Source organism: Geotrypetes seraphini, chromosome 6 (genome assembly GCF_902459505.1).
Source record: "Geotrypetes seraphini chromosome 6, aGeoSer1.1, whole genome shotgun sequence".
Lineage (NCBI taxonomy): Eukaryota > Metazoa > Chordata > Amphibia > Gymnophiona > Dermophiidae > Geotrypetes > Geotrypetes seraphini.
The window spans coordinates 111784956-111811287 of NC_047089.1; the positions used below are offsets into that span (position 1 = coordinate 111784956).

Consider the following 26332-nt stretch of genomic DNA (forward strand, 5'->3'; position numbering starts at 1 on the left):
TGTTTATTTGGTATTTGTATTAGATTACATTAGTGACTTCTATTCCGCCCTTACCTTGCATTCTAGGTGGATTACAAAAGAAGCTAACTGGACATTTCCAGGAAAATTACAATTTAGGATTTAGGATTACAAAAAAGATAACTGGACATTTCCAGGAGAATTACAATTTAGGGAGCTGTTTACATGGTTGAGACTTTGAAGAGAAAAATTGCAAGAGTGGAAGAGACTTTGAGGGGGAATTTACAAGGGAGGGGAAGAGTTAAGATATCTGGATAAATTTTTTGAATAGCAAGGTTTTGATTTCTTTTCAAAATGATTTGAAGTCACTCGTCAGCAAGTTGGAGATGGAGTGGTCAAGTTTCGCTGCTTGCGTCGCTAGTAGATTGTCAAACATCTTCTTGCGCTGAGTACCTTTGAATGGGGGGTAGGTAAATGGGGTCTGAGTTCTCCTTTGTCTAGTAGTAAGGTTCCGATTTAGGCGGTTATTTAGGTAAGAGGGGGGCAGTGCCATTTATTGCTTTGAATAATAGACAGTATAATTTGAATTGAATTTGTGCTTGTATAGGTAACCAGTGTGAGTCTAAATAGGCAGTGGTGATGTGGTCAAATTTGCCTAGTGAGTAGATCAATCTGAGAGCTGTGTTTTGTACAGTCTATAGTTGTTTTATTATGTTTGCAGGGCAGGGTAGATAGAGGATATTGAAATAGTCCACTAGACCTAGGACTAGGAATTGGACTATGAGCATATATTGCTCTTTGTCGAAGAATTTTCTTATTTTCTAATTGCGCATGATTAAAAATGCTTTCTGGGTAGTCTTGTTGATTTGGACCTGCATTGTGCGGCATCTATGTATCATCACTCCTAGGAGTTTAAGAGCGGATTGTATAGAGTATTTGGTGGCATTTATTTCTAATTCTATAATGGATGGGGTTTTGGCCTTTTCGAGCAATAGAAATTTTGTTTTGTCCGAGTTCAGCTTCAATTTGTGGTCTATCATCCATTTTTCCACTGCTTCTAGTGTTTTTTTCAGTTTTTCTGTTGAAGTGGGATCTAGTGAATCGAAGGGGATGAGTATGGTTATGTCGTCTGCGTAGCTGAATGATGTTACATCTAGGTTATCTAGAGTGGTCTCAAGGGATATAAAGATATAAAGGATATAAAGATGTTGAAGAGTGTAGGCGACAGTGGTGAACCTTGTGGAACTCCACAAGGGTTAGACCAGGGTTCTGATTTAAGATCATTTGTCTTTACTCTGTATGTTCTTGATTTAAGGAATCCTTGGAACCAGTTGTATACCCTGCCTGAGATCCCTATGGCTTCAAGTATCTGTAGTAGTTTAGAGTGGTCAACCAGGTCAAATGCAGCAGAGAGATCAGGGTGCTGTCGGGCTGTGTCTAGTAGGGTTACTAGTAGTGTCTCCGTGCTATGGTTGGTTCTGAACCCTGATTGAGAGGGCTGAAGTAGGTTGTGGTTTTCCAGGTAGTTAGTGAGGTATTGTGCAAATAGTCCTCCTATTAGTTTAACGTATATTGGTATTAAAGCGATGGGTCTGTAGTTGGAGGGGATATATATTGAACCTTTATGATATTTCACAATTGGGGTGATTATGAACTCTCCTAGGTCCTGTGGGAATTGACCTTCCGTGAGTGTGGTTTGTATCCATTGCATGAGGCTAGCTCTAAATATGGGGGAGGCATTTGTTATCAGATATGTGGGACAGTTGTTCAGGTCGCATGATGCTTGGCTGTATTTTTTGTAGAGTCGGTTCATATCAGACCAATGTACTGCTGGGAAATCGGTCCAGGTCCTGTCTGCTGCAATGGCTTCTCCTATTGCAGGGTTTGTTATCTCGTCGAGCTGGGTACGTATGTTGTTGAAGGTGGTCCTGATCGTAGTAATCTTGTTTTTGAAGTGGTCTGCAAGTTAGGTAGCTGTTGGTGGGTGGTTTCCTTGTGCGGCTAGGAATGGTTTGGTATAAGTGAGGTTTTTTACTAGTTTGAATAGTTTTTTTGTGTCTAGGGCCTCCAAGCCTACCAGTTTGGAGTAGTAAGCTTTTCGTTTTTTCTTGAGTTTGATCTTATATTGTTTAATTAACATAAGAACTGCCATCTCCGGATCAGACCCATGGTCCATCGAGTCTGGCGATCCGCACACGCGGAGGCCCAGTCAGGTGTACACCTGATGTAGTTTTTTTTTTTTTTCAATATCTTTATTAACAATTGCAAAGGAACATACATCCATGGGCAAACAGCCGGAACATAGCCATCGACAACAGTCGGGAACAATATAAAAGAGAGGGCCAATCAGAGAAATACACGGTACAAAGAAAAACCCTAGTAGTGCACGCCCATCACAATTGACATTTTGTGTTAAAACCCCCCCAATCAACCACACATCTGCCATCCCACGCCCACACCACAAACCTCACCAAGCACCCCCCTCACAGTCCATCCAGCATCCCAACAGCACCCACCCAAGCACACACATCCACACCACCGCAGATGCAGCAACTCCAGGGACCAGGTCGAAAAGACAGAAGAGAAACGAAAGAGAAATAAAAAGACAGAAGCACAACCAGCAGCAGCAGCCCCCCCAACAAAGGGAGGGGAGGGGGAACGACAGAAGGAAGAAGAAATCAAGAGGTCAGGGGAGACAGGCACATCCTCTGCATCCATGCTGGAACAGCCCCTCAACACCCGCTGCCACAAATCGCGGTAACATCGTTGATTCAGAGTCCCAGACGGAGGCACTCGCTGAAGTTCATAGCGCCCCACATCAGCCAATCGAGCCCTCCACATCGGGAAGGAGACCACAGAATCGCCCACCCAGTGTGTTAACAGGAGCTTTTTCACCACCAAGACAGCCATGTACAGAACCCTGCGTTGGGGGAGGGTAAGCCCCCCCTCAATCAATGCACTTTGGTCTCCTAAAAGCAAAAAGCCATAGGACCAGGGAACTGCTCGCTGGAGTACGCTCTCTAGAAAAGGGAGAGCGCGCAACCATACAGCAGCAGAAGGGCACTCCAAGAAATGATGAGTAAGGGAGCCCGCAGACCGGTGGCACTTGATACAGACTGCATCCTCCCACAATCCCATCCGAGCACCCTGGGCTCGGGAAATATACGCCCGGTGAAGGATTTTAAACTGCATTTCCCTATAATCCGTGGACCCCCCCAAGGCATACACAGCGGCAAAGAGATCAAGGAAGGCCGTACGATCCAGAGGGGTACCCAGCTCAGTCCGCCACTGGGAAGCCAAGCGGTCAATAGACCCCATATCCGACGCATTCTTCAAAATCCGATACCAAGTACCGTATTTTCACGCAGATAACGCGCACCCGTGTATAACGCGCACACGGGTATAGCGCGCAGAAACCACGATTTTATGTATAAAAACTTTTGTATACCGCGCTCACGGGTATAACGCGCATGCTGCTCGACTGTCCTTTTGCCCGCCCCGACTCTCCTTTCGCCCTCCCCGACTCTCCGTGCGCTGTCCCGACTCTCCGTTTACCCGCCCCGCCCTGCCCTGCCCCCCCCCCGGCAGGACCGCTCGCACCCCCACCCCGAACGACCGCTCGCACGCGCTCCCACCCGCACCCGCATCCACGATCGGAGCAAGAGGGAGCCTAAGCCCTCTTGCCCGGCCGACTCCCCGACAATATCGGGCCAGGAGGGAGCCCAAACCCTCCTGGCCACGGCGACCCCCTACCCCCACCCCGCACTACATTACAGGCAGGAGGGATCCCAGGCCCTCCTGCCCTCGACGAAACCCCCCTCCCTCCAATGACCGCCCCCCCCAAGAACCTCCGACCGCCCCTCCAGCCGACCCGCGACCCCCCTGGCCGACCCCCACGACACCCCCACCCCCCTTCCCCGTACCTTTGTGTAGTTGGGACAGACGGGAGCCAAAACCGCCTGTCCGGCAGGCAGCCAACGACGGAATGAGGCGGGATTGGCCCATCCGTCCCAAAGCTCCGCCTACTGGTGGGGCCTAAGGCGCGTGGGCCAATCAGAATAGGCCCTGGAGCCTTAGGTCCCACCTGGGGGCGCGGCCTGAGGCACATGGTCGGCTGGGGGGGCGGTCGGAGGTTCTTGGGGGGGGCGGTCGTTGGAGGGAGGGGGGTTTGCGTCGAGGGCAGGAGGGCCTGGGATCCCTCCTGCCCGTAATGTAGTGCGGGGTGGGGGTAGGGGGTCGCCGTGGCCAGGAGGGTTTGGGCTCCCTCCTGGCCCGATATTGTCGGGGAGTCGGCCGGGCAAGAGGGCTTGGGCTCCCTCTTGCTCCGATCGTGGATGCGGGTGGGAGCGCGTGCGAGCGGTCGTTTGGGGTGGGGGTGCGAGCGGTCCTGCTGGGGGGGGGTGAATCGGGCGTTGGGCGGGGTGGGAACTATGTAGAAAAACTTTTGTATACCGCGCTTACGCGTATAACGCGCGAGAGGTATGCGCGGTAGGTAAAAACGCGTATAACGCACGCGTTATATGCGTGAAAATACGGTAGCCAACGTATTTGAAGCAGGAGAGACCTGAAAAAATTGGACATCCAAGGGCCCACAAAGCCAGGCCTCCCCCCAGCGCCTGCCTAGAGACAGGTAATAATGCCGGGCCTGGAGGTAAGCCCAAAAATGAGTCTGAGGGAGGTGCCATTGAGTCCGGAGCTGGGCAAAAGAAGGGAAAGAATCCCCCCCACCACTAAGATATCCTGGAGAGTTCTACCACCCCTCCGCTCCCACTGCCGAAACCAAGCATGACCCACCCCCGGAGGAAAGTCAACATTGCCGTACAACTGCAACAACAGGGAGGCCTCCGAAGATTTCCCCTGCCGCCGCCTCCACCACCGCCACGCACGCCTCAAGGGCAAAAGATACGCAAACTTGGCCCCACCACCCGGTATAGCCGACATCGGAGCATGCAACAGCGACAGGATGGAGTGCGGGGCGCACCAGGACTCTACCCATTCCCGAGAAGAGAATCTATAACTGCCCGACCACCCTTCATGAATAAAACGAAACAGAGCTGCGACATTATAATAACGTAGATTGGGGAGATTCAAACCACCCCTATATTTATCCAGGGCTAGAGTAGCGGAGCTAATACGGGCTCGTTTATGTCGCCAAATAAACGTGGAAAGAAGTGACTGAAACAAACGCACCTCTTTATTTGTAACCCAAAGGGGCACAGCCTGCAGCGGATACAGAATCTTGGGAAGAAGTACCATCTTAGTCAAGGCCACCCGCCCCCATACCCCCAACGGGAGATCCCTCCATTTATCACACAATTGCCGAATTGCCTCTAGGTGACGTGTCACATTGAAACGGTACAGAAGTTTAAGGTCCGGACTCAAATAAACACCAAGGTATCGCATCGGCCCCCTCACCGGCGGTATCTCGAGACTCGCGTGCCAGGGTTCCTCCACAGTAGACCGCAAGGGAAGGAGTTCAGATTTATCACAATTAACCCGCAGACCAGAAAGATCCCCAAAGGAACGGACCAAAGCAAGGGCCCGGCCCAAATCTCGGCGAGGTTGATCCAGGTACAGAAGGATATCATCGGCAAAAAGGTTAATGCGACTCTCCCGGTCTCCAATTCGAATGCCCCGGATATCCGAATCCTCGCGAATTTTAGCCGCCAAGGGTTCAATAGCCAGAACAAAAAGTAGTGGGGATAACGGGCATCCCTGTCGCGTCCCCCTTCCCAGAGCAAACGGGGCGGTAAACTGACCGTTAACCAAAAGCCTCGCCTGCGGTACAAGATATAAACTACTGATCCAATGATGAATAGAGCCCTCAATACCAAACCTACGTAAAACCCAGAAGAGGTATTGCCACGAAATACTATCAAAGGCCTTCTCCATGTCCAGGCCTACGATAGCCGCATCACTCACCAGGCCCCGCCTGGAATGAAGGGCCATCAAAGCTCGAATCAGATTCATGGACGCATATCTGCCCGGCACAAAGCCAGCCTGATCCTCATGAACCAAAAGTGGTAAAAAAGCATTCAGTCTGCGCGCCAAAATTGCAGCAAAAAGCTTGGCGTCCTGATTAAGAAGGGAGATAGGTCGATAAGAGCCCACCTGGGCCGGGTCCTTACCCGGCTTAGGCAACAACACCACATGGGCCATATTTGGAGTCCCCAAGCCCCTAGACTCGGAAAGCGCATTAAACGCCCCAGCCAAAGCAGGAGAAATCTGATCCGACAAGATCTTGTAATACTCGGAGCCAAACCCATCCGGCCCTGGCGCCTTAGTCAATTTAAGCTTCTTAATCCCGAGCAACACCTCGTCAGGACTAATAGGGGTGTTCAATTGCTCCACCTGAGCGTCCGTCAGCCTAGGTAACCGGAGCCCCTGAAAAAAAGCGTCCCGAGCCGCATCCGAAAAAGGGCGGTTAGCGTACAAAGATTCATAAAACTGAACAAATTGCTGCTGGATCTGCCGTTCCTGCGTGTAAGAGTTGCCCTTAGAGTCCCGAATGGACAAGATGACCTGACGGGTGCGCGGAGGCCTGACCAAATTGGCCAACAATCTCCCCGTCTTCCCTCCCCAAGCGTACAGTTTATAACGTTGAAAATAGACATCACGAGTAGCCCGCTGTGTCAAAATTTCATCTATCCGCCGCCGAACAGACAGCAAGCGATCTTTATCCGCCGCTAACAGAGAGTTACAGTGGCGCATCCGCAGTTGCCAAAGCTCCCCCGATAGAGTCAGGAGCTCCGCATCCATGGCCTTCCGCTTGCGAGAAAGATAAGCAATAATAAACCCCCGCAGAACTGCCTTGGAGGCCTCCCAATAGGTCACCGGATGAACATCAGTGGTATCATTGTGAGAACTATACTCCAACCACTGTTCCCGAATGTATTTATGAAAGGCGAGATCCCTATATAGGTAGCCCGGAAATTTCCAATGCCGCTCCCCGGAGTCCGACGCAAACTGGAGCTCCAGGACGACAGGCGAATGATCCGACAGGGGAACCTCCGCAATATCTATGCGCGACACCCTAGGGAGCAGAGATGGGGAAACCAACAGATAATCCAATCTAGCATAGACATTATGGGGATGCGAGTAAAATGTGTAAGTGCGTTCCGTAGGATGCAAAATCCTCCAAGTGTCCAATAACTGCAACTGGCTAAGCAAAAAGTTTACCCCCTTATCTGCATGGTCCCTGGCCCCTGCCTTTGCCGGATTACAATCCATGGCAGGATCCGCAGTAATATTAAAGTCTCCTCCCACCAGCGGTTGATAATCAGGGTACATGGCTATCTTGGCGAGCAAAGCCGAAAAAAATTTATGATTATACACATTAGGAGCGTACACATTGCACAATAGCCATTTGGACCCCCACAACTCCCCCAGGACCAGAACATAACGCCCGTCCGGGTCCTGAAGAACCTTGTGAGTGTGAAAGGGCAACTGTTTATGCAGAAGAATGGCAACTCCCCGCTTCCTGGTACCGAAGGCAGACGAGCAAACCTCCCCCACCCAGTCTCTCCTCAGCTTCAGGTGTTCCGCCTGGGAAAGGTGCGTTTCTTGCACAAAGGCAATATCAGTCCCCTTCCGGCGAAACCAGTTCAATATCTTCTTTCTCTTAATAGGGGAATGAATCCCATCCACATTGAGGGTTGTTATAGTCAACTTAGTCATTCAAAAGAGTATTAGTGGAGGTCAGTACAGAAGACAGTAAAATAGCCGAGATGGGTAGCCCCCCAGCTAGGCCTCCCATCCCAAGGATCTGAAGTCGGGCCCTAGAGCGCTGCACCGCCACCCACACTGAACACTTCCAAACCCATACACACCACACCCACACAACCCCACATGCAACCACCACAAGGCTCCCTCTCCCTACCACCCCCTGCCCCACCCACCCAGCACCACACCCCCCACCCCTAAGATTCTCAACCCCCCGGCCCTCTCCCAGTCTCCCCAAACCAGCAGGAAACGGAGAACAGCCCCCCTCCCACCCCTGAAGAAATCCATCTCCAGCGGCCCCCCAACAAACCCCCTCCCACCCAAAGAAGAAACTAGTAATAAGAAAAAGAAAAAATACAAAAAACTGCTCTCCCAACAAGTGGAGCAACTAAAGTCCATAGGATGAGCTCTCCCAAGCCCCAGCCACCCATGTCAGGTCTACAGTCCAAGAGCCCCCCGAGGAAGACCCCCCCCCTCCCCGCCTAATGGAAGAGATCCCCCACACAGAAATTAAAACAAAAGCAGTCAGTGCCTAGAAAAAATTAGAGGGATCTCCAGAAACCACTGTAAGCAGTCCAGCCAGCAGCCACAGGTCCATCAGCCGGGACAGAACACGGCCCAAGCTCCCTGCCCCTCCAATGTCAGATCCCACCATTCGGCCCCTCACCGACTGACAGATAGCAGGCAGTCCAATACCAAGAGGCAGGGAAAGCAGGCCAACGAGGGATCAACAGTACAGGTAAACTTGAAAGTAGCAGAGACTCCACGGAGACCGCAGGCATGATCTCCATAGCAGAGCGCCGCAAACGAGGCCAGCAGAGTCCCTCAAGCACCGCCATCCAGCAGATCAGACAGCCGCCGGAGCCCCTCCATCAGCCACCTCCGGCAACGAGTCCAAATAGTTCTGAGCAGCCGCCTTATCCGGGAAGGTATGGGGTTTCCCCTCTCTCCAGACCCGCAGGGACGCCGGATAGACAAGCGCAAAGCGCACACCCCTTCTATGGAAAGCAGTGCAGATAGGCGCCATTTCTTTTTGGAGAGAAGCCACGTGGGGAGAATAATCATTGAAGAGCAGCAGTTTCTTCCCTTCGTACTCCAACACCCCAACCTTCCGGTAAGCCTGAATTAGGGCCTCCTTCTCTCTCCAGTTGATATATCGGGCGATAGCCGCTCTTGCTCGATTTTTGTGTTCCGTGCGGGGCCCCAGACGATGCGCTCTCTCGCACAAAAAACCCACCGCCGGCGGCTCCAGGCCCAGCTTCGTGGGGAGCCAAACCTGAAAGAAAGCATATAGCTCATGATCCGCTCTCATCTCCGGCAGGCCCACCACGCGTATGTTATTCCGACGCTGGCGATTTTCCTGGTCGTCCAGCCTGCCCGTCAAGGTAGCCACCTGTGCCTGTAGCGCCACAATGCTGGCGTGCTCCTGTAAAGCCGCATCTTCTCCGTCCGAGACCCGCTGTTCCACCGCCGCCAGACGGGTACTATGGGACTCAAACCGCTCATGGAAGCCCTCCACAGCGGACTGCAGTTTGTGCAGGCGGTCCTCCAGGGCCGCGGTGACCATGCGCGATATCTCCTGTGCCCATTCTCCCCATTGAACCGGTGCCGCAGGGGGAGTTGAGGGCGCCGCCATTTTAGCCCCAGACACAGCAGACTTAGGTTTAGATGTCTTCGCAGATTTTACCGGCATCCCAGATGCCTGCGGGCTCGCAGATCTCAGGGCAGTACTCACAGTCCTAATAAAGGATCCGGAGCCGACGGAGATCACCCGACCGCGTTATGAAAGGAGTTAAGCGGATTTTAGGGGGCTCAGGGTCGGAGAGCTCAGGGAGACACGTCCTAACCAGGCAAACGCATCACGTGACCCCCACCTGATGTAGTTTTAGTCACCCATATCCCTCTATGCCTCTCGTAAGGAGATGTGCATCTAATTTGCCTTTGAATCCTAGCACAGTGGATTCCGTAATAACCTCCTCTGGGAGAACATTCCAGGTGTCCACCACTCGCTGCGTGAAGCAGAACTTCCTGACATTTGTCCTGGACTTGTCCCCCCTTAGCTTCAATCCATGTCCTCTTGTCCGTGTCACGTTGGACAATGTAAATAATTTATTTTCCTGCTCTATTTTGTCGATGCCTTTCAGTATTTTGAAAGTCTCAATCATGCCCCCTCTCAGTCTCCTCTTCTCAAGGGAGAACAGTCCAGTTTCTTGAGTCGTTCCTCATATTCCAAGTTCTCCATACCTTTTATTAGCTTCTTTGCTCATCTCTGCACCCTCTCCAGCAGTTTTATATCCTTCTTTAGGTTGGGAGACCAATGTTGGACACAGTATTCCAAGTGTGGTCTGACCATTGCTCTATAAAGTGGCATTATGATTTTCTCCGATCTACTCGTGATTCCTTTCTTTATCATGCCTAACATTCTGTTTGCTTTCTTTGCCGCTGCCGTGTATTGTGCCGACGGCTTCAGGGTCCTATCTATCAGTACACCAAGGTCCTTTTCTTGTTCGTTCTTACCCAGAGTTGCGCCTGACATTCTATACTCTTGTTCCTTATTCTTACTGCCTAAATGCATTACTTTGCATTTCTCCACGTTGAACTTCATCTGCCATTGCTCTGCCCATTTCTCTAACTGATACAAGTCGCTCTGGAGTTCCTCGCTATCCTCCTGCGATCTGATTGCCCGGCATAGCTTTGTGTCGTCTGCAAACTTGATGATCTCACTGGATATTCCATGTTCCAGGTCATTAATATAAATATTAAATAGGATCGGCCCAAGTACCGAGCCCTGGGGTACACCACGAGTCACTTTCTCCCAGTCGGAGAACTTCCTATTTATGCCTACTCTCTGCTTTCTGTTTTCCAGCCATTTGCCTATCCACCTTTGTATATCTCCCTCTATTGAGAAGTTTTTCATGTGGAACTTTGTCGAACGCTTTCTGGAAGTCCAAATATATTATGTCCACCAGCTTTCCGCTATCAATTTGTTCGTTCACGGTCTCAAAAAATTGGAGTAAATTCGTTAAACATGATTTCCTTTTCCTGAAGCCTTGTTGACTGGGTTTCAGCAAGTCGTGTGTATCCAAGTGCCGGACTATGCTATCCTTGATCAGTGCTTCAGCTATCTTTCCAGGGACAGACGTAAGGCTCACAGGTCTGTAGCTGCCCGGTTCTCCTCTCGATCCTTTTTTGAAAATTGGCGTGACGTTCGCTATCTTCCAGTCGTCTTGTATCTGTCCAGTTCTGATTGTCAGGTTGCCAAGTTTTTGCAATAACTCTCCGATTTCAACCTTCAATTCCTTTAAGACTCTCAGGTGAATTCCATCCGGTCCAGGGGATTTGTCACTTTTAAGTTTGTCAATCTGGTAGTATATCTGGTCCAAGTCCACTTCAACTGTGGTGAGGCTGTCTTCTATTACTCCACTAAACACTTTCACTGCTTCTGGTATTTTTGCGGTGTCCTCCTCCGTAAAGACGGACGCAAAGAAGGAATTTAGTTTGTCTGCAATTTGTTTATCTTCCTTGATGTACCCTTTTCTTCCCTGGTCGTCCAGGGGTCCCACTGCCTCTTTTGCGGGTTTTTTCCCTTTCACGTATCTAAAGAAGGGCTTGAAGTTTTTGGCCTCTTGCGCTATTTTTTCCTCATAGTCCTTTTTGGCATCCCTCACCGCCTTGTGTCATTTCTTCTGATCATCTTTATGTTTGTTCCATGCTTCGATTGTTTTCATGTGTTTCCATTTTTTAAAAGAGTCCTTCTTTTCTTTTATGGCTTCCTTCACCTGTCTGGTAAGCTATGCCGGTTCTCCCTTACCTTTTGTTCTCCCTTCTTTGGAAATCCTCAGAATGTGGAGATTTTGTGCTTCTGTAATAGTATTTTTCAGTAGGCACCATGCCTGGTCTACCGTTTCAAGTTTGTCCACCTTTTTCTTGAGTCGTCATTTCACCATGGCTCTCCATGCTATTTTAGTGTGTTCTTGGTTCTTTTTTTTCCCAGTCTCTTTCCAGTTGTCTGCAATGCCTTTTGAGTTGGAGAAGTTCGGTATCGAACCATTTGTCAGACGGTCTGCAGATTCTGTATTTTGATTTTACTGGTGCTAGCTCATTCAGGATTGTTTCACTTAAGGTTCGCCATTGGGATATGAATTCTTTGGTGTCTATGGAGTTGATTGTGGGGTCTGCTTTGTCTTAGAATGTGATGAGTTCGATTTTTTGACGGGGTTTGAAGGGGATTTTGTGGGGTTGGTGTTTGTTATTGCATTGAGCCCAGTTGATGTTGAAGGTGTATTTATAATAGTCTGACCAGAGGGAGGGGTGCCAGGCCCCGTTTGAGATGTGGATTTCAGGTGTGTGTGGGTGTTGGGTCATGTATGCAGCAATATCAAGTTGGTGGCCTTTTTCATGTGTGGGTTGGGGATTAAGAATCTGGTAGGTTAGTGCTTTAAGGTTTGAGAGTATACTTTCAACTTGTTTGAAGGTGTGGTCTTCTAGGTGGAGGTTTATGTCTCCAAGGAGCAGGTTATGTGTTGACGTTAGAGAGTTCTGGAAGATGAAGTCATCGAGCACATGTTTTGTGGCGCTCCATTTTCCTGGTGTTATGTAGCAGAGAATGCAGGTCATGGTGCCTTTGAGTGTGTCATCAGATAGTTGACAGGCTAGAAGATCCAAGTAGGGAGTAGAGTATTTGTCTAGAACTTTTATGTTGAGGTTGTTTTTGACTAGGATGGCCAATCCTCCCCCACGCTTTTTTTCTCGGCAGACTATCTCTAATTTGTATCCCTTAGGGGGCAGACTTCTGTTATGCAGGGGTCTGAGTCAGAGGTAAGCCAGGTTTCGGTTAGGAACAGGCAACCTAGCTGTTCTTTAACTATTCAGTCCTTTATTAAGTCTGCCTTTGGGCCAATCAATCTTATGTTCATATACGCACAGGCTATTGAGGTGTACTTTGTATGGGGATTGGAGGTACATTTTGGGTGGAGGAGGTTTCTTGGTTGTGAATAGGCGTTGTGAGCTGTTGTCCTTGGCTTAGGAGGTGGCCTTTTTTCCCCAACTGGGAGGGATGCTTTTATGAGTGAACGTTGAGCAGTCTATCAGATTTCTGGGTGAGTGGAGTTTCCTGGATAGTTGGAGATGTCTGTAGTTTTCTGTCACAACTGGAATAGGGGATATATAATACCCTGCTGTTTTCCAATTTGTTAACAGCAGGGAGAGTAGTAAGAGGACATGCATGAGTTTTGTGCGGGGGGTCATTGTGTTGTTATGTGAGGGGGTAGTTCTGCCTCTGCCTGAGAGCTGGACGCGAGGTGGAGGCTCTGGATAGGAAGAGGATGATTGGAGTGGGATGGAGGCGCTTTGGCATAAGAAGAGAGGGTAATACAGTAGAGAGGTAGTTGGTCTGTTGGGTTAGGGCCTGAGGTGGCTTCTGGCGTAGAGTCTGGAGAGGAGAGAAGAAGGCGGCTCCCTTCCTCTCAACCCTACTGGGCTGGGACTGCAGCTGTGCTCTCTTGAGGGCTCTTTGCAGGGCTGGTGAGTTGCTAGAGTTGGGGCCTGATGTGGCTTCTATCGTTAGAGTCTAGAGAGGAGAAGAGAAGAAGTCGGCTCCTTCCCTCTCAGCCCTTCTAGGCTGTGACTGCAGCTGTGCTCTCTTAAGGGTTCTATGCAGGGCTGGTGAGTCGGCTGCTGGAGTAATTCGCGGTTTCTTGATGAGCGTCCTCCATCTCTTCGCACTGTCGCTTTTCAAAGGTGCGTGCTAAGGCCTGCCACTTGATTTTAAAGAAAAGTTTTCTCTCCTGGCTGGCTGTGGGGAGGGGGTGGAGCGAAGCTTGCACGCCTGGCAGGCTCGGGTCGATGGCTTCCCTGTAGCGGCGAGGGCTGGATTCCTGCCGCTTGATTTTAAAGAAAAGTTTTCTCTCCTGGCTGGCTGTGGGGAGGGGTGGAGCGAAGCTCGCTCGCCCGGTAGGCTCGGGTCGATGGCTTCCCTGTAGTGGCGAGGGCTGGATTCCTGCTGCTTGATTTTAAAGAAAAGTTTTCTCTCCTGGCTGGCTGTGGGGAGGGGGCGGAGCGAAGCTCGCACGCCCGGCAGGCTCGGGTTGATGGCTTCCCTGTAGCGGCGAGGGCTGGATTCTTGCCGCTTGATTTTAAAGAAAAGTTGTCTCTCCCGGCTGGCTGTGGGGAGGGGCGGAGCGAAGTTCGCATGCCCGGCAGGCTCGGGTTGATGGCTTCCCTGTAGCGGCCATTTTGCTTTAAACATCAATGAGTTAAAAAAAAACAACAAAAAAACAATAAGGAAAGGAATGCCATTTTATTTAAAAGAAAAGATAAACGGACAACAAAAAAAGAAATCTCGTTGAACATACTAAGCCAAATTGCCAAGTTAAAGAGTGATAAATCACCTGGACTGGAGCATTGGTCAAAGACTTGGCAACTAAGTTTCAATGCCAAAAAATGCAAGGTCATGCACTTTGGTGGCAAAAATCTATGAAGGACTTATACCCTAAATGGTGAGATCCTAGCAAGGACTGTAGCAGAACGTGATTTGGGAGTGATCATTAGCGAAGACATGAAGACTGCCAATCAAGTGGAAAAAGCTTCATCCAGGGTTGACAAATCATGGGCTATATCCGTAGAAGTTTCGTCAGCCGTAAGCCCGAGATCATAATGCCGTTCTACAGATGTATGGTGAGACCCCATCTGGAATACTGTGTACAATTCTGGAGGCTGCATTATCAAAAAGATGTGCGGAGAGTTGAGTCGGTTCAGCGAATGGCTACCAGGATGGTCTCAGGATTCAAGGATCTCCCGTATGAGGAACAGTTGGGTAAGTTGCAGCTATACTCACTCGAGGAACGCAGAGAGAGGGGTGGCATGATCGAGACGTTCAAATATGTCACGGGCTGTATCGAGGTCGAAGAAGATCTCTTTTGTCTTAAAGGACCCACGTCAACAAGAGGGCATCCGTTGAAAATCAGAGGTGGGAAATTTTATGGCAACATCAGAAAATATTTCTTCACCGAAAGGGTGGTTGATCGCTGGAATAATCTTCCACAACAGATAATTGAGGCCAGCAGCGTGCCAGATTTTAAGAAAAGATGGGATTGGCTTGTAGGATCTCTTCATGGAGGTAGTTAGGGGGTAGGTCATTAGAGTGGGCAGGCTAGATGGGCCGTGGCCCTTTTCTGCCGTCATTTTCTATGTTTCAGGGTACTGAATGAACTCAAACATGAAATTGATGATCTGTTAGTGATCTATAACCTGTTGCTACAATCATCTGTAGTAACCGAAGATTAGAAGGTGGTCATTGTTATGCTGATTTTTTAAAAGGGTTACAGGGGAGATCTGGGGAATTACAGACCTCGGTGCTGGGCAAAATAGTAGAAGCAATTATAAAAAATAAAATTGTAGAACATGTAGACAAATATGATTTAATGGGACAGTCACAGCATATGTTCAACAAAGGGAAGTCTTGCCTCTCCAATTTGTTTGACTTCTTTGAAGGTGTGAATAAACATGTGGATAAAGTGGAGCCGGTTGATATAGTGCATCTAGATTTTCAGGAAGCTTTTGACATAATTCCTCATGAGAGGCTCCTCAGAAAATTAGGGTTATGGGACAGGAGACAGTGTTCAATTGTGGACTAAGAATTGGTTATTGGACAGAAAACAGTGGGGTAGGGTTAAATGGCCATTTTTCTTAGTGGTGTGCTGCAGGGACCTGTACTGGGACTGGTGCTATGTAACTTATATATAAATGATTTGGAAATTGGAATGACGAGCGAGGTAATTAAATTTGCAGATGACACTAAACTATTTAAAGTTGTTAAAATGCATCTGGACTGTGAAAAACTGCAGGAAGACCGGGTGTCCAAATGGCAGATGAAATTTAATGCGGACAGATGCAAAGTGATGCACATTGGAAAGAATAATCCAAATCATAGTTACTAGCTTGGGGTAAGTGCTCAAGAAAAAGGTCTGGGTATCATTGTGGACAGTACACTGAAACTTACTGCCCAATGTGTGACAGCAGCCATAAAAGCAAACAAGATACTAGGAATTATTAGAAAAGGGATGGTAAGTAAGATAAAGAATGTTAAAATGTCTTTGTATTGCTCAAGGTGTGACCTCACCTTGAGTATTGCATTCAGTTCTGGTCTCCTTATCACAAAAAAGACATAGCGGCACTAGAAAAAGTTCAAAGAAGAGCGACCAAGATGATAAAGGGGATGGAACTCCTATCGTATGAGGAAAGACTAAAGAGGTTATGACTCTTCATCTTGGAAAAGAGATAGCTGAGGGGAGATATGATTGAAAGTTTACAAAATCCTGAGTGGTATAGATCAGGTACAAGTGGACTAGGAGGATGTGGTAAGAGTGGTTAGTGTAGCTAGTTTTAAAAAAAAATGTTTGGAGAAGTTCATAGAGGAAAAGTCTGTTGTAAAACTGATATGGGGGAAGCCACTATTTGCCCTGGATTGGTAACATGGAATGCTGCATCTATTTTGGTTTTTGCCAGGTACTTGTGACTTGGATTGGCCTTCGTGAAGATTGGATACTGGGCTAGATGGATCATTAGGGCTTCTTTTATTAAACTGCGCTAGCAGTTTCTAGTGCGTGCTGCTCCCAATGCTCATAGAGTTCCTGTGAGTGTCGGGATCTGCGTGGGTCATTCAGCGCGGCTCTCTGCGCTAGAAACTGCCAGCGCAGTTTAATAGAAGATGGGGGTTAGTTTGACCCAGTAAGGCTATTCATATGTAATTAAAAGCTATTGCCTTGTTTTCCATTTTTTTAAAATTTACATTTAATTTATAATGTACATATGTCAGTTTTTGAAATTTACACCTATTTTTATATTTTCCCCAGTACAAGAGGACATTCTCTTTCTGTGGTGTTACTTTGTATTGTGATGTGCAGACTGTGCCTGCTAGGTCTGGCCCTAGAGTTAGACCCATTTCCAAAGCAGACATTTCCCAGCCGGAGCAGATTAAAACTCAGTTTAGCAAGTTGCCCGACTTTCCTGCTTTTTCCAGTAGAGGGAGCCCGGGAGCTGGGCTGAAATTTTCCCTTCCCCCACGCTATCTCAGAGGTAGTAACAGGATATCCTCTGCACCTGAGAGTTTGGGGCATGGTTGTATGCTTCTAAACTACAGGTCAGAGCTGCTAGAGAGGCGGAGAAACTGAGGGAACAGAAGCAAAGCTCAGGACTGAGAGCTCTGTAGGGCCATCAATTGCCTGAATGCAGAGAGCTTACAGAAGCCGGAGCAGAGCTAACTCCTAACCTGGATGAAGTCTCTCAAGCCATGGAGTTGGAGCCAGAGCCTAAGACTTGCAGAATGGAGTCCAACCCATGGAGGTGTGCTGGTTCAAGGCAAGTGATGAAAACTGCCTAGTTGGATTATAAATGACTGTGTTTTGTTTTTGGTCTATTTTTGAAGCTGTTCTTTAATACTACTGCTAAGCCTGAAGCAGGGTAGAAACTTTTTGATAAGAACTGTGCAGGACTTATGCTGTATTGGTTTGTCTTTTTTTTTTTCTTCCCTTTTTAGAAGTTGGACTATGTCATGCCTAGGTGGTGGGGGTTGCCCCGTGTTATTGTGGAGGGATTGAGGGCCTAATTTTTGGCAATTATTTCACCATGTGGAGCACACCACCTGACCCAGCACTTGAGTTGCTGGAGAAATCAATGCCGTAGCACTGGTACAAGCCGAGTTCAGCTGAAGAGAAGAAAAGACTGTTTTTGTTCTTTTGAATTGTTTGTTTTGAGAAAACTTTCCAAGCTGGGAAATATGGAGCCCTTATTCGCTTAAGGATAAGGTTTCCTGTTTAGGTGTTTAGAACCTCTCTTGAAGTTGTTGCACAACCTAGAAACTGCTTAATCATGCATGCTTAATGTTTTGGGACTTTAATGTTTGCTCAGGAATCCTGACAAGTTTATTTTGCTTACTTTATGACTGGTATTGGGACAAACGAGTGAAGCAATCTGTTTGTTTGAATCCAAGAAAAAAATCCAGTTCGTGTTTTGAAATTTACTTACCTAGTTTGTGGGTGAATCCTTTCACTAAACCTTTTATTTTCTTTTTCCTTGTGTCGTCCGCAGCGGCACACTAGAGCAACTCCGTGTCTCGGCGGTCCTGGACCCATTGCCCTGAGGCTGCCGGTGACAGTATACAGTGTCTGAATTGTTAAGGGTTCGATTTAATATTTGTGTATATATGTTGTATTTTTCATCTATTAACCTTTAGAGCGGAATAGCACAGCTATGACACAACTTTATCCTAAATTAAAAATAAAATTATTTTTTCTACCTGTATTACATCATGAGGGGAGGAAGGAGAAAGGAAGCTGGCAGTTGTATACATAGCATTAGGGCCCCGCAGCATGGGTTAGTTCTATTTGCAGGTGAGAGAGGGCAGCAAGTGAGTGACAGTCAGGGAAAGGAGGGAAATTCACCTCTCTAGACAGTCGGGGGGGGGGGGGGGGGCTTTGTAGCTGTAGGACCCAGGGCAACAACCTTGTTTGCCCCTTCCCCCAAACACCAGCCCTGTGCATAGTTGCACTATCTGGGAAAAGTTTCCTTTTTTGATAGTGCACCCTCCTTGCAAATATGTACTCTCAATGATTTTGCTTTCTTGATGACAAAGTGGCCAAATAAAAATGATAATTCTGAGAAATAACAGGAAACAAAAATGTTCTGTTTGTCTATCCCTAGTTGTTTATTTTATAATAAAGGTGATTGTGTACTTGTTTGTAGGTGGCATAATTCTTATGGCAGCATGTAAGTAGTTTAGTATGCTTTGATTAACATGCAGCTTTCTGAAGCCCAAATGCACTGGAGTTAATTAGAAAAGAGGTGACATTATGCACTAGCCCTGCTGGCCACAGGGTTGGTACTAATTACCTTGAGCAATGAAGATTGTGTGGATGACATGGAAGAAATGATGGAAGATAAAGACAAGCAAGAGGCTTTTAGGCTAGTCTGTGGTGAATATGGTAGGGTGGTGAAAGAGGGAAACTGCTTCTTTTTTTCTGCTGGTTATGATTTATGAGCTCAGACCATTAGCAAAGCAAATAAAAATGGAATTGAATAATTCCTAGAGTCTGGCATTTCATGCAACGTAATTAGATTTTCCAAAATAGTGTTTTGCGTTTCTATGCCTACCTTCCTGTGTTTTCTGTTTTAAAAATCCTCTTGAGCTGCTCATTGTTTGAGGTTCATCAGTACAATGCAAATCTAGTAAATGACTGCTTTATCTGCAACAGTACCCAGTAGTGCTGCCCGATTGAGAAAAAAAAATTTCGATTCAGCCTATTGAATCAGTTTTTTGATTCGATTTTCCTGCCCAATTGGGTGTTTTTTCAAACATCCTGGTGGGTTTATTTTATAGCCTCTTCACCCCCTTTGCCTTCTTTTAACCACACTGGGGCTGTGGTGTAAACAAAATAAACAAAAAAGACTTTTCCTCTTTCTGTTAAATCCTAGCTCACATTTGCGGTCTAACACCAGCTCTAGCAGGATACATGTTTCAAATGTGACATATTGTAATCAAAAAACAGAAAATAAAATTATTTTTTCTACCTTTTGTTGTCTGGTTATTATTAAAATCTTGTTGGTCCCAGGTTCTGGTTGTCTTCTGTTAACTTGCTTGCCAGGGTCTCCTTCTTTCTCCGTGCTAACTGTCCATCTGCCATCTCTGTCCTTCCCTTCCGTTTCCCTTCCCTCCCCCGGAGGTCTGGCATCTTTCCTTTTTTTCATCTCCATCCACAAATCTACCTTTTCTCAACTATCCTTTCATCCACTATCTCTCCCTCCTTCCACACCACCCCAGGTTCCACCATCTCTCCCTTTCTTTTCCCAACTACCCTCCTATCCAGTATCTCTATCACCCCACACCATCCCTTGTGTCCAACTTCTCTCCCTTTCTGTTCCTTCCCTCCCTAAATCCCATTGTCCCCATCTCTCTTCCTCTCCTCTGTTTTTAGACCCATTATTTATTCCCCCCAAAGTCTTTGAACCCCCCTTCCCTCCCTCCGTTTACTTCTACATCAGGGCCCTCCTTCCCATGAAGGTCTGTCCCCCTCTCCTTAAAGGCCTGTCCCCCTCACCTTGAAGGCCTGCATCCCACCCCTGAAGGCCTGCCCTCCCCCCTTGAAGGACTGCACTCCCCCCCACCCAAAGGCCTGTCCCCTTTGAAGGCCTGCATCTCACCCCTGAAGACCTGCGTGCTCCCCCTGGTCTCTCACTGGTGTCAGGCTTCTCCCTGGCCTCTTGCGCACCGTTTACCTAATATGAGCAGCCTGCAGAGAAGATTGCGGTGCTAGCAATCTTTGCAAACTGCTTCGGAGCTGTTTCCACTGCCACTGTCCCGCCCCTCCTCTGACATCAGGTAGGATCGTGGCAGAGGAAACAGCTCTGAAGCAGTTTGCAAAGATCGCTACCACTGTGATTTTCTCTGCAGTCTGCTCATATTAGGTAAATGGTGCGCGGGAGGCCAGGAGGGAAGCCAGACGCCAGGAGGGAAGCCAGACGCCAGGATGGAAGCCGGACACCAGCACTTCCCGACTGACCCTCCCCAATCGCTCTAAAGCAGGTGCGGCAGCGGCCGGCCAGCAAGAGCAGCGCTGCTGCTCCTGCTTTAGAGAGGGAAGGTCCGAATTGGGAAGCCAAATTTTTTGTTTGTTTTAAATCGATTCAACCGAAGCGAATCGGTGAACCGATTCGAAACGTGAATCGGGCAGCATATATTTATTTAGAGCTGTACTTAGTCATTAAATAGTAAAAAGATATCAAAAACTGAAATAGTTAAATAAAACTTAGACAATTTATTGGTTTTTGTTTGTACTGCTACTTTGTGAGCCAAAATAACATAACATAAATCTTTATATACCGCATTAAATCTTTATATACCGCATTAGCCTTTTGGTTCAAAACAGTTTACATGATGAAAAAAACAGGGGAAAAATAGCAAATTTCAACATTTAAGGAATAATACAAGTTTTGCAATCACATATAACAATTAGTGGGAATACAGCAGAGGGTGAGGGTGAAATAATGAGTAGTAGTGGTCTAGACTTAGATCAACAGTGAGAAATGGTAGTTAGTTTAAACTGGGTTATCCTGTTTGAGGAAGAAGAGTTTTTTTAGGAGCTTCCTGTAATGCATGTTAGATGTTGAAGATCGGACCTGTTGACTCCATTCTGGATCTTTGGAAGCTGCTTGTTAGGGGTAAGAATTTATTGATGAATCTCTTGTGGGTGAAACCTTTAATTGAGGGGAAGGCAAAGAATGACTGAGGTCGAATGGATCATCCGCGTCTGGAGAATGAAAATTGATTGGTAAGAAACTGGGCAGTAAACCATTTAGAGATTTATAGAAGAAAAAGCCCGAGAGCTAGTCTCGACGGGCGGCATTAACGCGGGGCTGGGTGGCCCGCCATGTCGCCCGTGGGACTAGCTAGGCAAGAGGAGGGGTCAGGGTAGCGGGCTCGAGGGGGGGGTGGTCCGCCGGAAGTAGAAGACGTCGCAGCCGAAGAGGATCGCGGGAGGGAGGGGTTAAAAGGCAAGGCGCTCGGAGGACCCGAACAGTTTTGGTCCTCCGAAGCAGCTTTCCCACCCGCCCGCCCTTTGGTTTTAAGGGTGTGCAAGGTTGGTGGAGTGGCGGTATCCCGAGCTACTGGCTAATGGGCTCATCAAGGGATGAGCGGTGGGCCGGCTGGGAGCTGTGCCTGGTGGGTCGGATGACCCTGGATAATGGGGCATGTGTGGGACATGCCACCCCTCGGACCCCTGCTTAGATGGCGGGGTCGGGGGCCAATTGCATCCAATGGTAGCTCGGGATCAAGGTCACAATGGTGATACCATTGTTATGGGTAGTTGTTAATGTGTTATTTATGGCTGTTATTTATATATGCTTATTTATGTTAAAAGGTTATATGAATATGTTTAATATTCAATAAACAGGGCTGCGGCCAGGTTGTACCAACAAAGTGTCTTGTTTTATTGAGATAGGTGAAAGGAAGGTGGGAAAGGGGGTAAAAGAGTATATGAGGCGGGTCACTCCAGGTCCCGCTGTTAGAGACAACCAAATTTTAAAAGTTCAAAATTTTCAGCCAATGAAGTTTGCTATGGAAAGATGTTATATGATCAAATTTTTTCAGGTTACATATTAGCCTTACAGTGGTGTTTTGAATAATGCTTAGTTTCTGGAAATGTTTATGTAGTCCTGCTATGGACTGGCGGAAATAAAATAATTATTTTGTGGACAGGCAAACTACTATGACTGGATTAAAAAAACCCATCCCTGCGAGCTAAGTCCCCACCCCCGTAAACCATCTGATTCCATCCGCACAAGCCTCAAATAGTTATGGTTTTATACTGAACTTATTTTATCAAAAGTATAAAAAGAAACAATATTCTGTACAATTGTTATTTTATAAATACAAATACAGAGCAAGGATCAACAAAACCCCTGTCTCCCCTCCCCTCCACAAATATCCCTTCCACTATCACGAAAACTGAATAAGCCAAATTATTACAGAATGCTACACAGAAATATCATGCTAACAGAATACCGCAGTCGCACATGACAGGAATAGTATTAGGGGAGTGCAACTAGGGCAACTGCCCCCTGATCAGAGAGAGCCTGGGCCTGGGCTTTGCAGTCCCCAGTTATGCCTAACACCAGATATAGCAGGATACATATTTCAAATCTGAAATATTCTAATCACGAAATAGAAAATAAAATTATTTTTTCTACTTTTTGCTGTCTTGTCATTTTATTCTTCAAATCATGTTGGTCTCAAGCGCTGGTCTCTTTTCTTTTGCTTTCCCTTAACTCACTTGCCAGGGTCTCCTGACTATTTGACATTTCTTCTTTCTCCATGCTCACCATCCATCTTCTATTTTTATGTATGTATTGTTCTCCATGTTCAGCATCTCCCTTCTCTATGTCTCCTATATGTCCCTTTCTAGTATTTCCCCTGTGCCCAGCTCTCTGCCTTCTTCATCTCACTATTCTATGATCCCCTCCCCCTGTGTACAGGGAGTGGGGAAAGAGAGAGATCCATAGTGCATCTCTCCCACTCCTCCTACTACCATATCCAACATTTTTCCCCTCTCATCCCCCGGATCATGTGCACCATTTTTCACTGTTGCCCACCAACCCCATGCCCAACATTTCTCCTTCTACTACCACTCTCCAGCACCATTCCACACTTCTCCCTCCATCACTATATCCAACATTCCTCCCATTTGTATCCCTTTCAATCTGTCCCTCTTCCCTCTCCACCACCATATCCAACATTTCTCCCTCTCATCCTTCTCTTTCCCATGTACCTCACTCCTCTCTCTCTCTGCCCAACAATTTTCCTCTTTCTTCCTTTCACCATGTGCACCATATTTTCCTCTCACTTACACACTCATCACCAACAATTTTCCCTTTTTATTCCATCTCTTGTGTCCCAAGTTCATGCCTCCCTTCCTTTCTTCTGTGTCCCGAGTTCATGTCCACCCTCCCTGCCTTCCAATCTTTGTCCCAAATTCATGCTCCTCCCCCTCTTTTCTTCCTTTGTCCTATGTTATCCCTTCTCTCCCTTACTTGTTCAGGGTCGTCCAGCTGGGCATGGCCCCCCTCCACCGAAGCTGGATCAGTACTGGTAGCTCTGCTCGCACATGCAGCCGCCCGTGAATACAGCAGGCACCCTTCTTCCCTATCGACCTTGAGTCCAACAGTCTCCCACCCTCACAGCAGGCCCCCCTCAGCCGAAGCTGACTGGAGGACTTCCCGCCAATATCAGAGCTGATGTCAGAGGGAAACCTTTCTGGTCAGTTGGGGATCCCAGTTAGTTACCTCGACCATCAAACACTGACTTCCTTCCAGCTTGGCTGCTCATTATCTTTAGTGCCAGCCGCACTTGTTTGCCGGGACAGCGCGCAGTGGCTCTGGTACGCTGCTGTTCCAGTTTCGGGTCAGCCATGTGCAGCGTGCAAGAGCCACTGTGTGCTGTCCTGGCAAACAAGTGTGGCTGGCGCTAAAGATAAGGAGCATCCAAACTGGAAGGAAGACTGTGTCTGACAGTCCAGGTAACCTCCTGGAGGGGACCACTTGCAGGGGGGACAAATTCATCACGAACTGGCAGGAAATTTTTTCGGACCGACACCGGTCCGTGGACCACCGGTTGAAGAACACTGGCCCAAAATACTTAAGGACTAGTAGTGATGGAACTAGGAGAATGAAAGGCACTTGGTCGAAGAATTTCCTGATAGATCTGAGTCTCCAAAGAGTGCAAAATTCTTTGCGTGTAACATGGTTGATTTGAGCAGACATGGCTAAGTGCACGCCTAGGATTCTGATGATAGGTGATATAGGAAAGATGGTTCCCCTTAAGATTATAGTGTGTATCAGAGAGTTGGAGGCTGTCGCTAGAAAGAATTTTGTTTTCTCAGTGTTTAGCTTTAGTTTGAAACAAGATATCCAATTTTCTATTGTAGTGAGGGATGGTGTCTAGTCGGTGAATTTTGGATGGTGTCAGACTAGTGACAGGAAGGATGATTGTGATGTCATCAGCATAACTAATGTGAGACGTTTAGACTACTGAAATGGTCTCCTAAAGAAGCAAGGTAGACACTGAAGAATAAGGGTGACAGCAGCAACGGGGGGAGCCTTGAGAGACACACTACAGTTGCGGTTCCATGTTGAGGATAGTGTGTCCCCAATCTTGACTTGATAACTTTGTTATTTCAGGAAGCCTTTGAACCAATTTAGTACTTTTCCAGATAGACCAAAGGCATCTAGGCATAGAAGCAATAGATCATGGTCCATAAGGTCGAAAGCACTGCTGAGGACAAATTGGAGCACGAAGGCATTTTGATCCTTGATAAGTATCTTATATAGTGATGCAATAACTATTTCTGTATGAAATGATTGTCTAAAGCCTAGTTGGGAGTCGTGAAGGAGTTGAAAATGATCCAAGTGGTTCATAAGTTGAGTTTGCACTACACCTTCCATAAGTTTAATGGAAAGAGGGATTAAAGCAATTGGTCTGTAATTATTGGGCTGAGAAATGGTCTTTTTTAAAACTTTAATGATGGGATGGATGATAATATGCCCTCTATTTGCAGGAAATATTCCTTTAATTAGCATGTCAGATAGCCAGAGCATGAACTTATTAGATGCTTTGGACATGAGAGCAGGTGGACAGGCGAGTATGTTTGGATGTATTTTTAAAATAAATAATTAAATTGAGACCAGGTTGGAATTGTAAAAGTACTCCAGGTCATGTCTGCTCAAGATACAGGAATTTGCTTATGTTTAAGGCAATCTCATTTCTTAACTGTGGCCTTGTTTCCTGCTTATGGAAGGAAAAGGTGGTTCATAAGCTGTGTGTGTGTACTTCCCTCTTGTTCCCTCCAAGTTACTTTATTTAAGCCTATTAGACCATATTTGAAGGACATTTCACTGGTAACATGAGGACTTAGTAGCAAATTTTCTTCTTTTTTGTTTTGATTTGTATATGTATACGGATCATAGTCAAAACTCCTGGGAAGTAGTTGAGTTATAGGTGGAACTTCTCTAAGAAGTTTAATGAGCCTTATACCATATATACTTGAATATAAACTGAAATTCACTTTTTTTTCTCCCCAAAAAGGGGGAAAAAGCTTTGCTCAAATATAAACCGGGTGTGTGTTATATTCAAATGCCCTGCTTTGCACCCAGCTCTCCTTTCCTCCCTCCTTCCTGCTTAGCCTCTGATGCCTGCCTGAAGCCCTGGTGGCCCAGTGGTGAGCTTGAACAGGAGCAATCCATCCCACATCCTGTCTCAGCTAACTCTAAACCATCCTGCTTCCCTCCCACCTCCCTGATTCCTCTAGACCTTACCTTTAAACCCTGGTGGTCTAGCGGTGAGATGGAGCAGGAGTGATCTTCCTGTGCTCCTGCCCTTTGAGACCCACAATGAAAAATGACTGCCGTGAGTTCCAGTGGCAGTCTCGGGAGACCGAGGGAACTCGCAGCAGGCTTGGGCAGGGGAGCAGAAGGGGGGCACAGACCAGAGGACTCAAATATAAACCAAGACACTCAATTTTGGGCCATTTTTTGGTCCCCAAATCTCAGTTTATATTTGAATACATACGGTATTCTGTTTTTCTTCCTCACAAATTGTTTTCATACAAAGTATGATGAGACTAAAATGCTTTTTCCTTTGTTTGTTTCTAGTTGCATGCTGCTATTAGCCATCATGTTGATCCAGAATGTCTTGGACTAGGTTTAGGGAGTGTGCTATTGAACAGCTTAAAACAGATTGTGGTGATGATGGCAAGTAATGCTGGTGTGTTGAACACTGCACAGTCAGCAGCACAGGCTGTACTGCAGAGTGGATGGTCTGTGCTATTGCCAACAGCAGAGGAACGAGCAAGGGCTCTTTCAGCCCTTCTTCCCAATGCAGGTAAAGTATAAACATAGAGACATTATTTGCTGCTTTGCTTTTAAACTTTAATTTGTCTATAAAGTATTTATTTTTCTTTTAGTGTTAGGAAATGAAATGAATGTAAGTCCAGGCCGCCGATTTATGATAGATCTTTTGGTGAGCAGTTTGATGGCAGATGGTGGTTTAGAGTCTGCACTGGATACTGCTATCACTGCAGAAATTCAGGTATAGTGTTGTTCAGTC

At 47.2% G+C, this 26332-nt stretch overlaps 1 protein-coding gene across 1 annotated transcript in view; it reads left to right on the forward strand.

Annotated features, from left to right (window-relative positions):
- HERC2 (HECT and RLD domain containing E3 ubiquitin protein ligase 2) overlaps positions 1 to 26332 on the forward strand; it is a 3346202-nt gene that overhangs the window by 510410 nt on the left and 2809460 nt on the right. Inside the window, 2 exon segments of the mRNA XM_033948978.1 lie at positions 25879 to 26107; positions 26190 to 26314. Of these exon segments, the coding sequence (XP_033804869.1) occupies positions 25879 to 26107; positions 26190 to 26314 (354 nt within the window).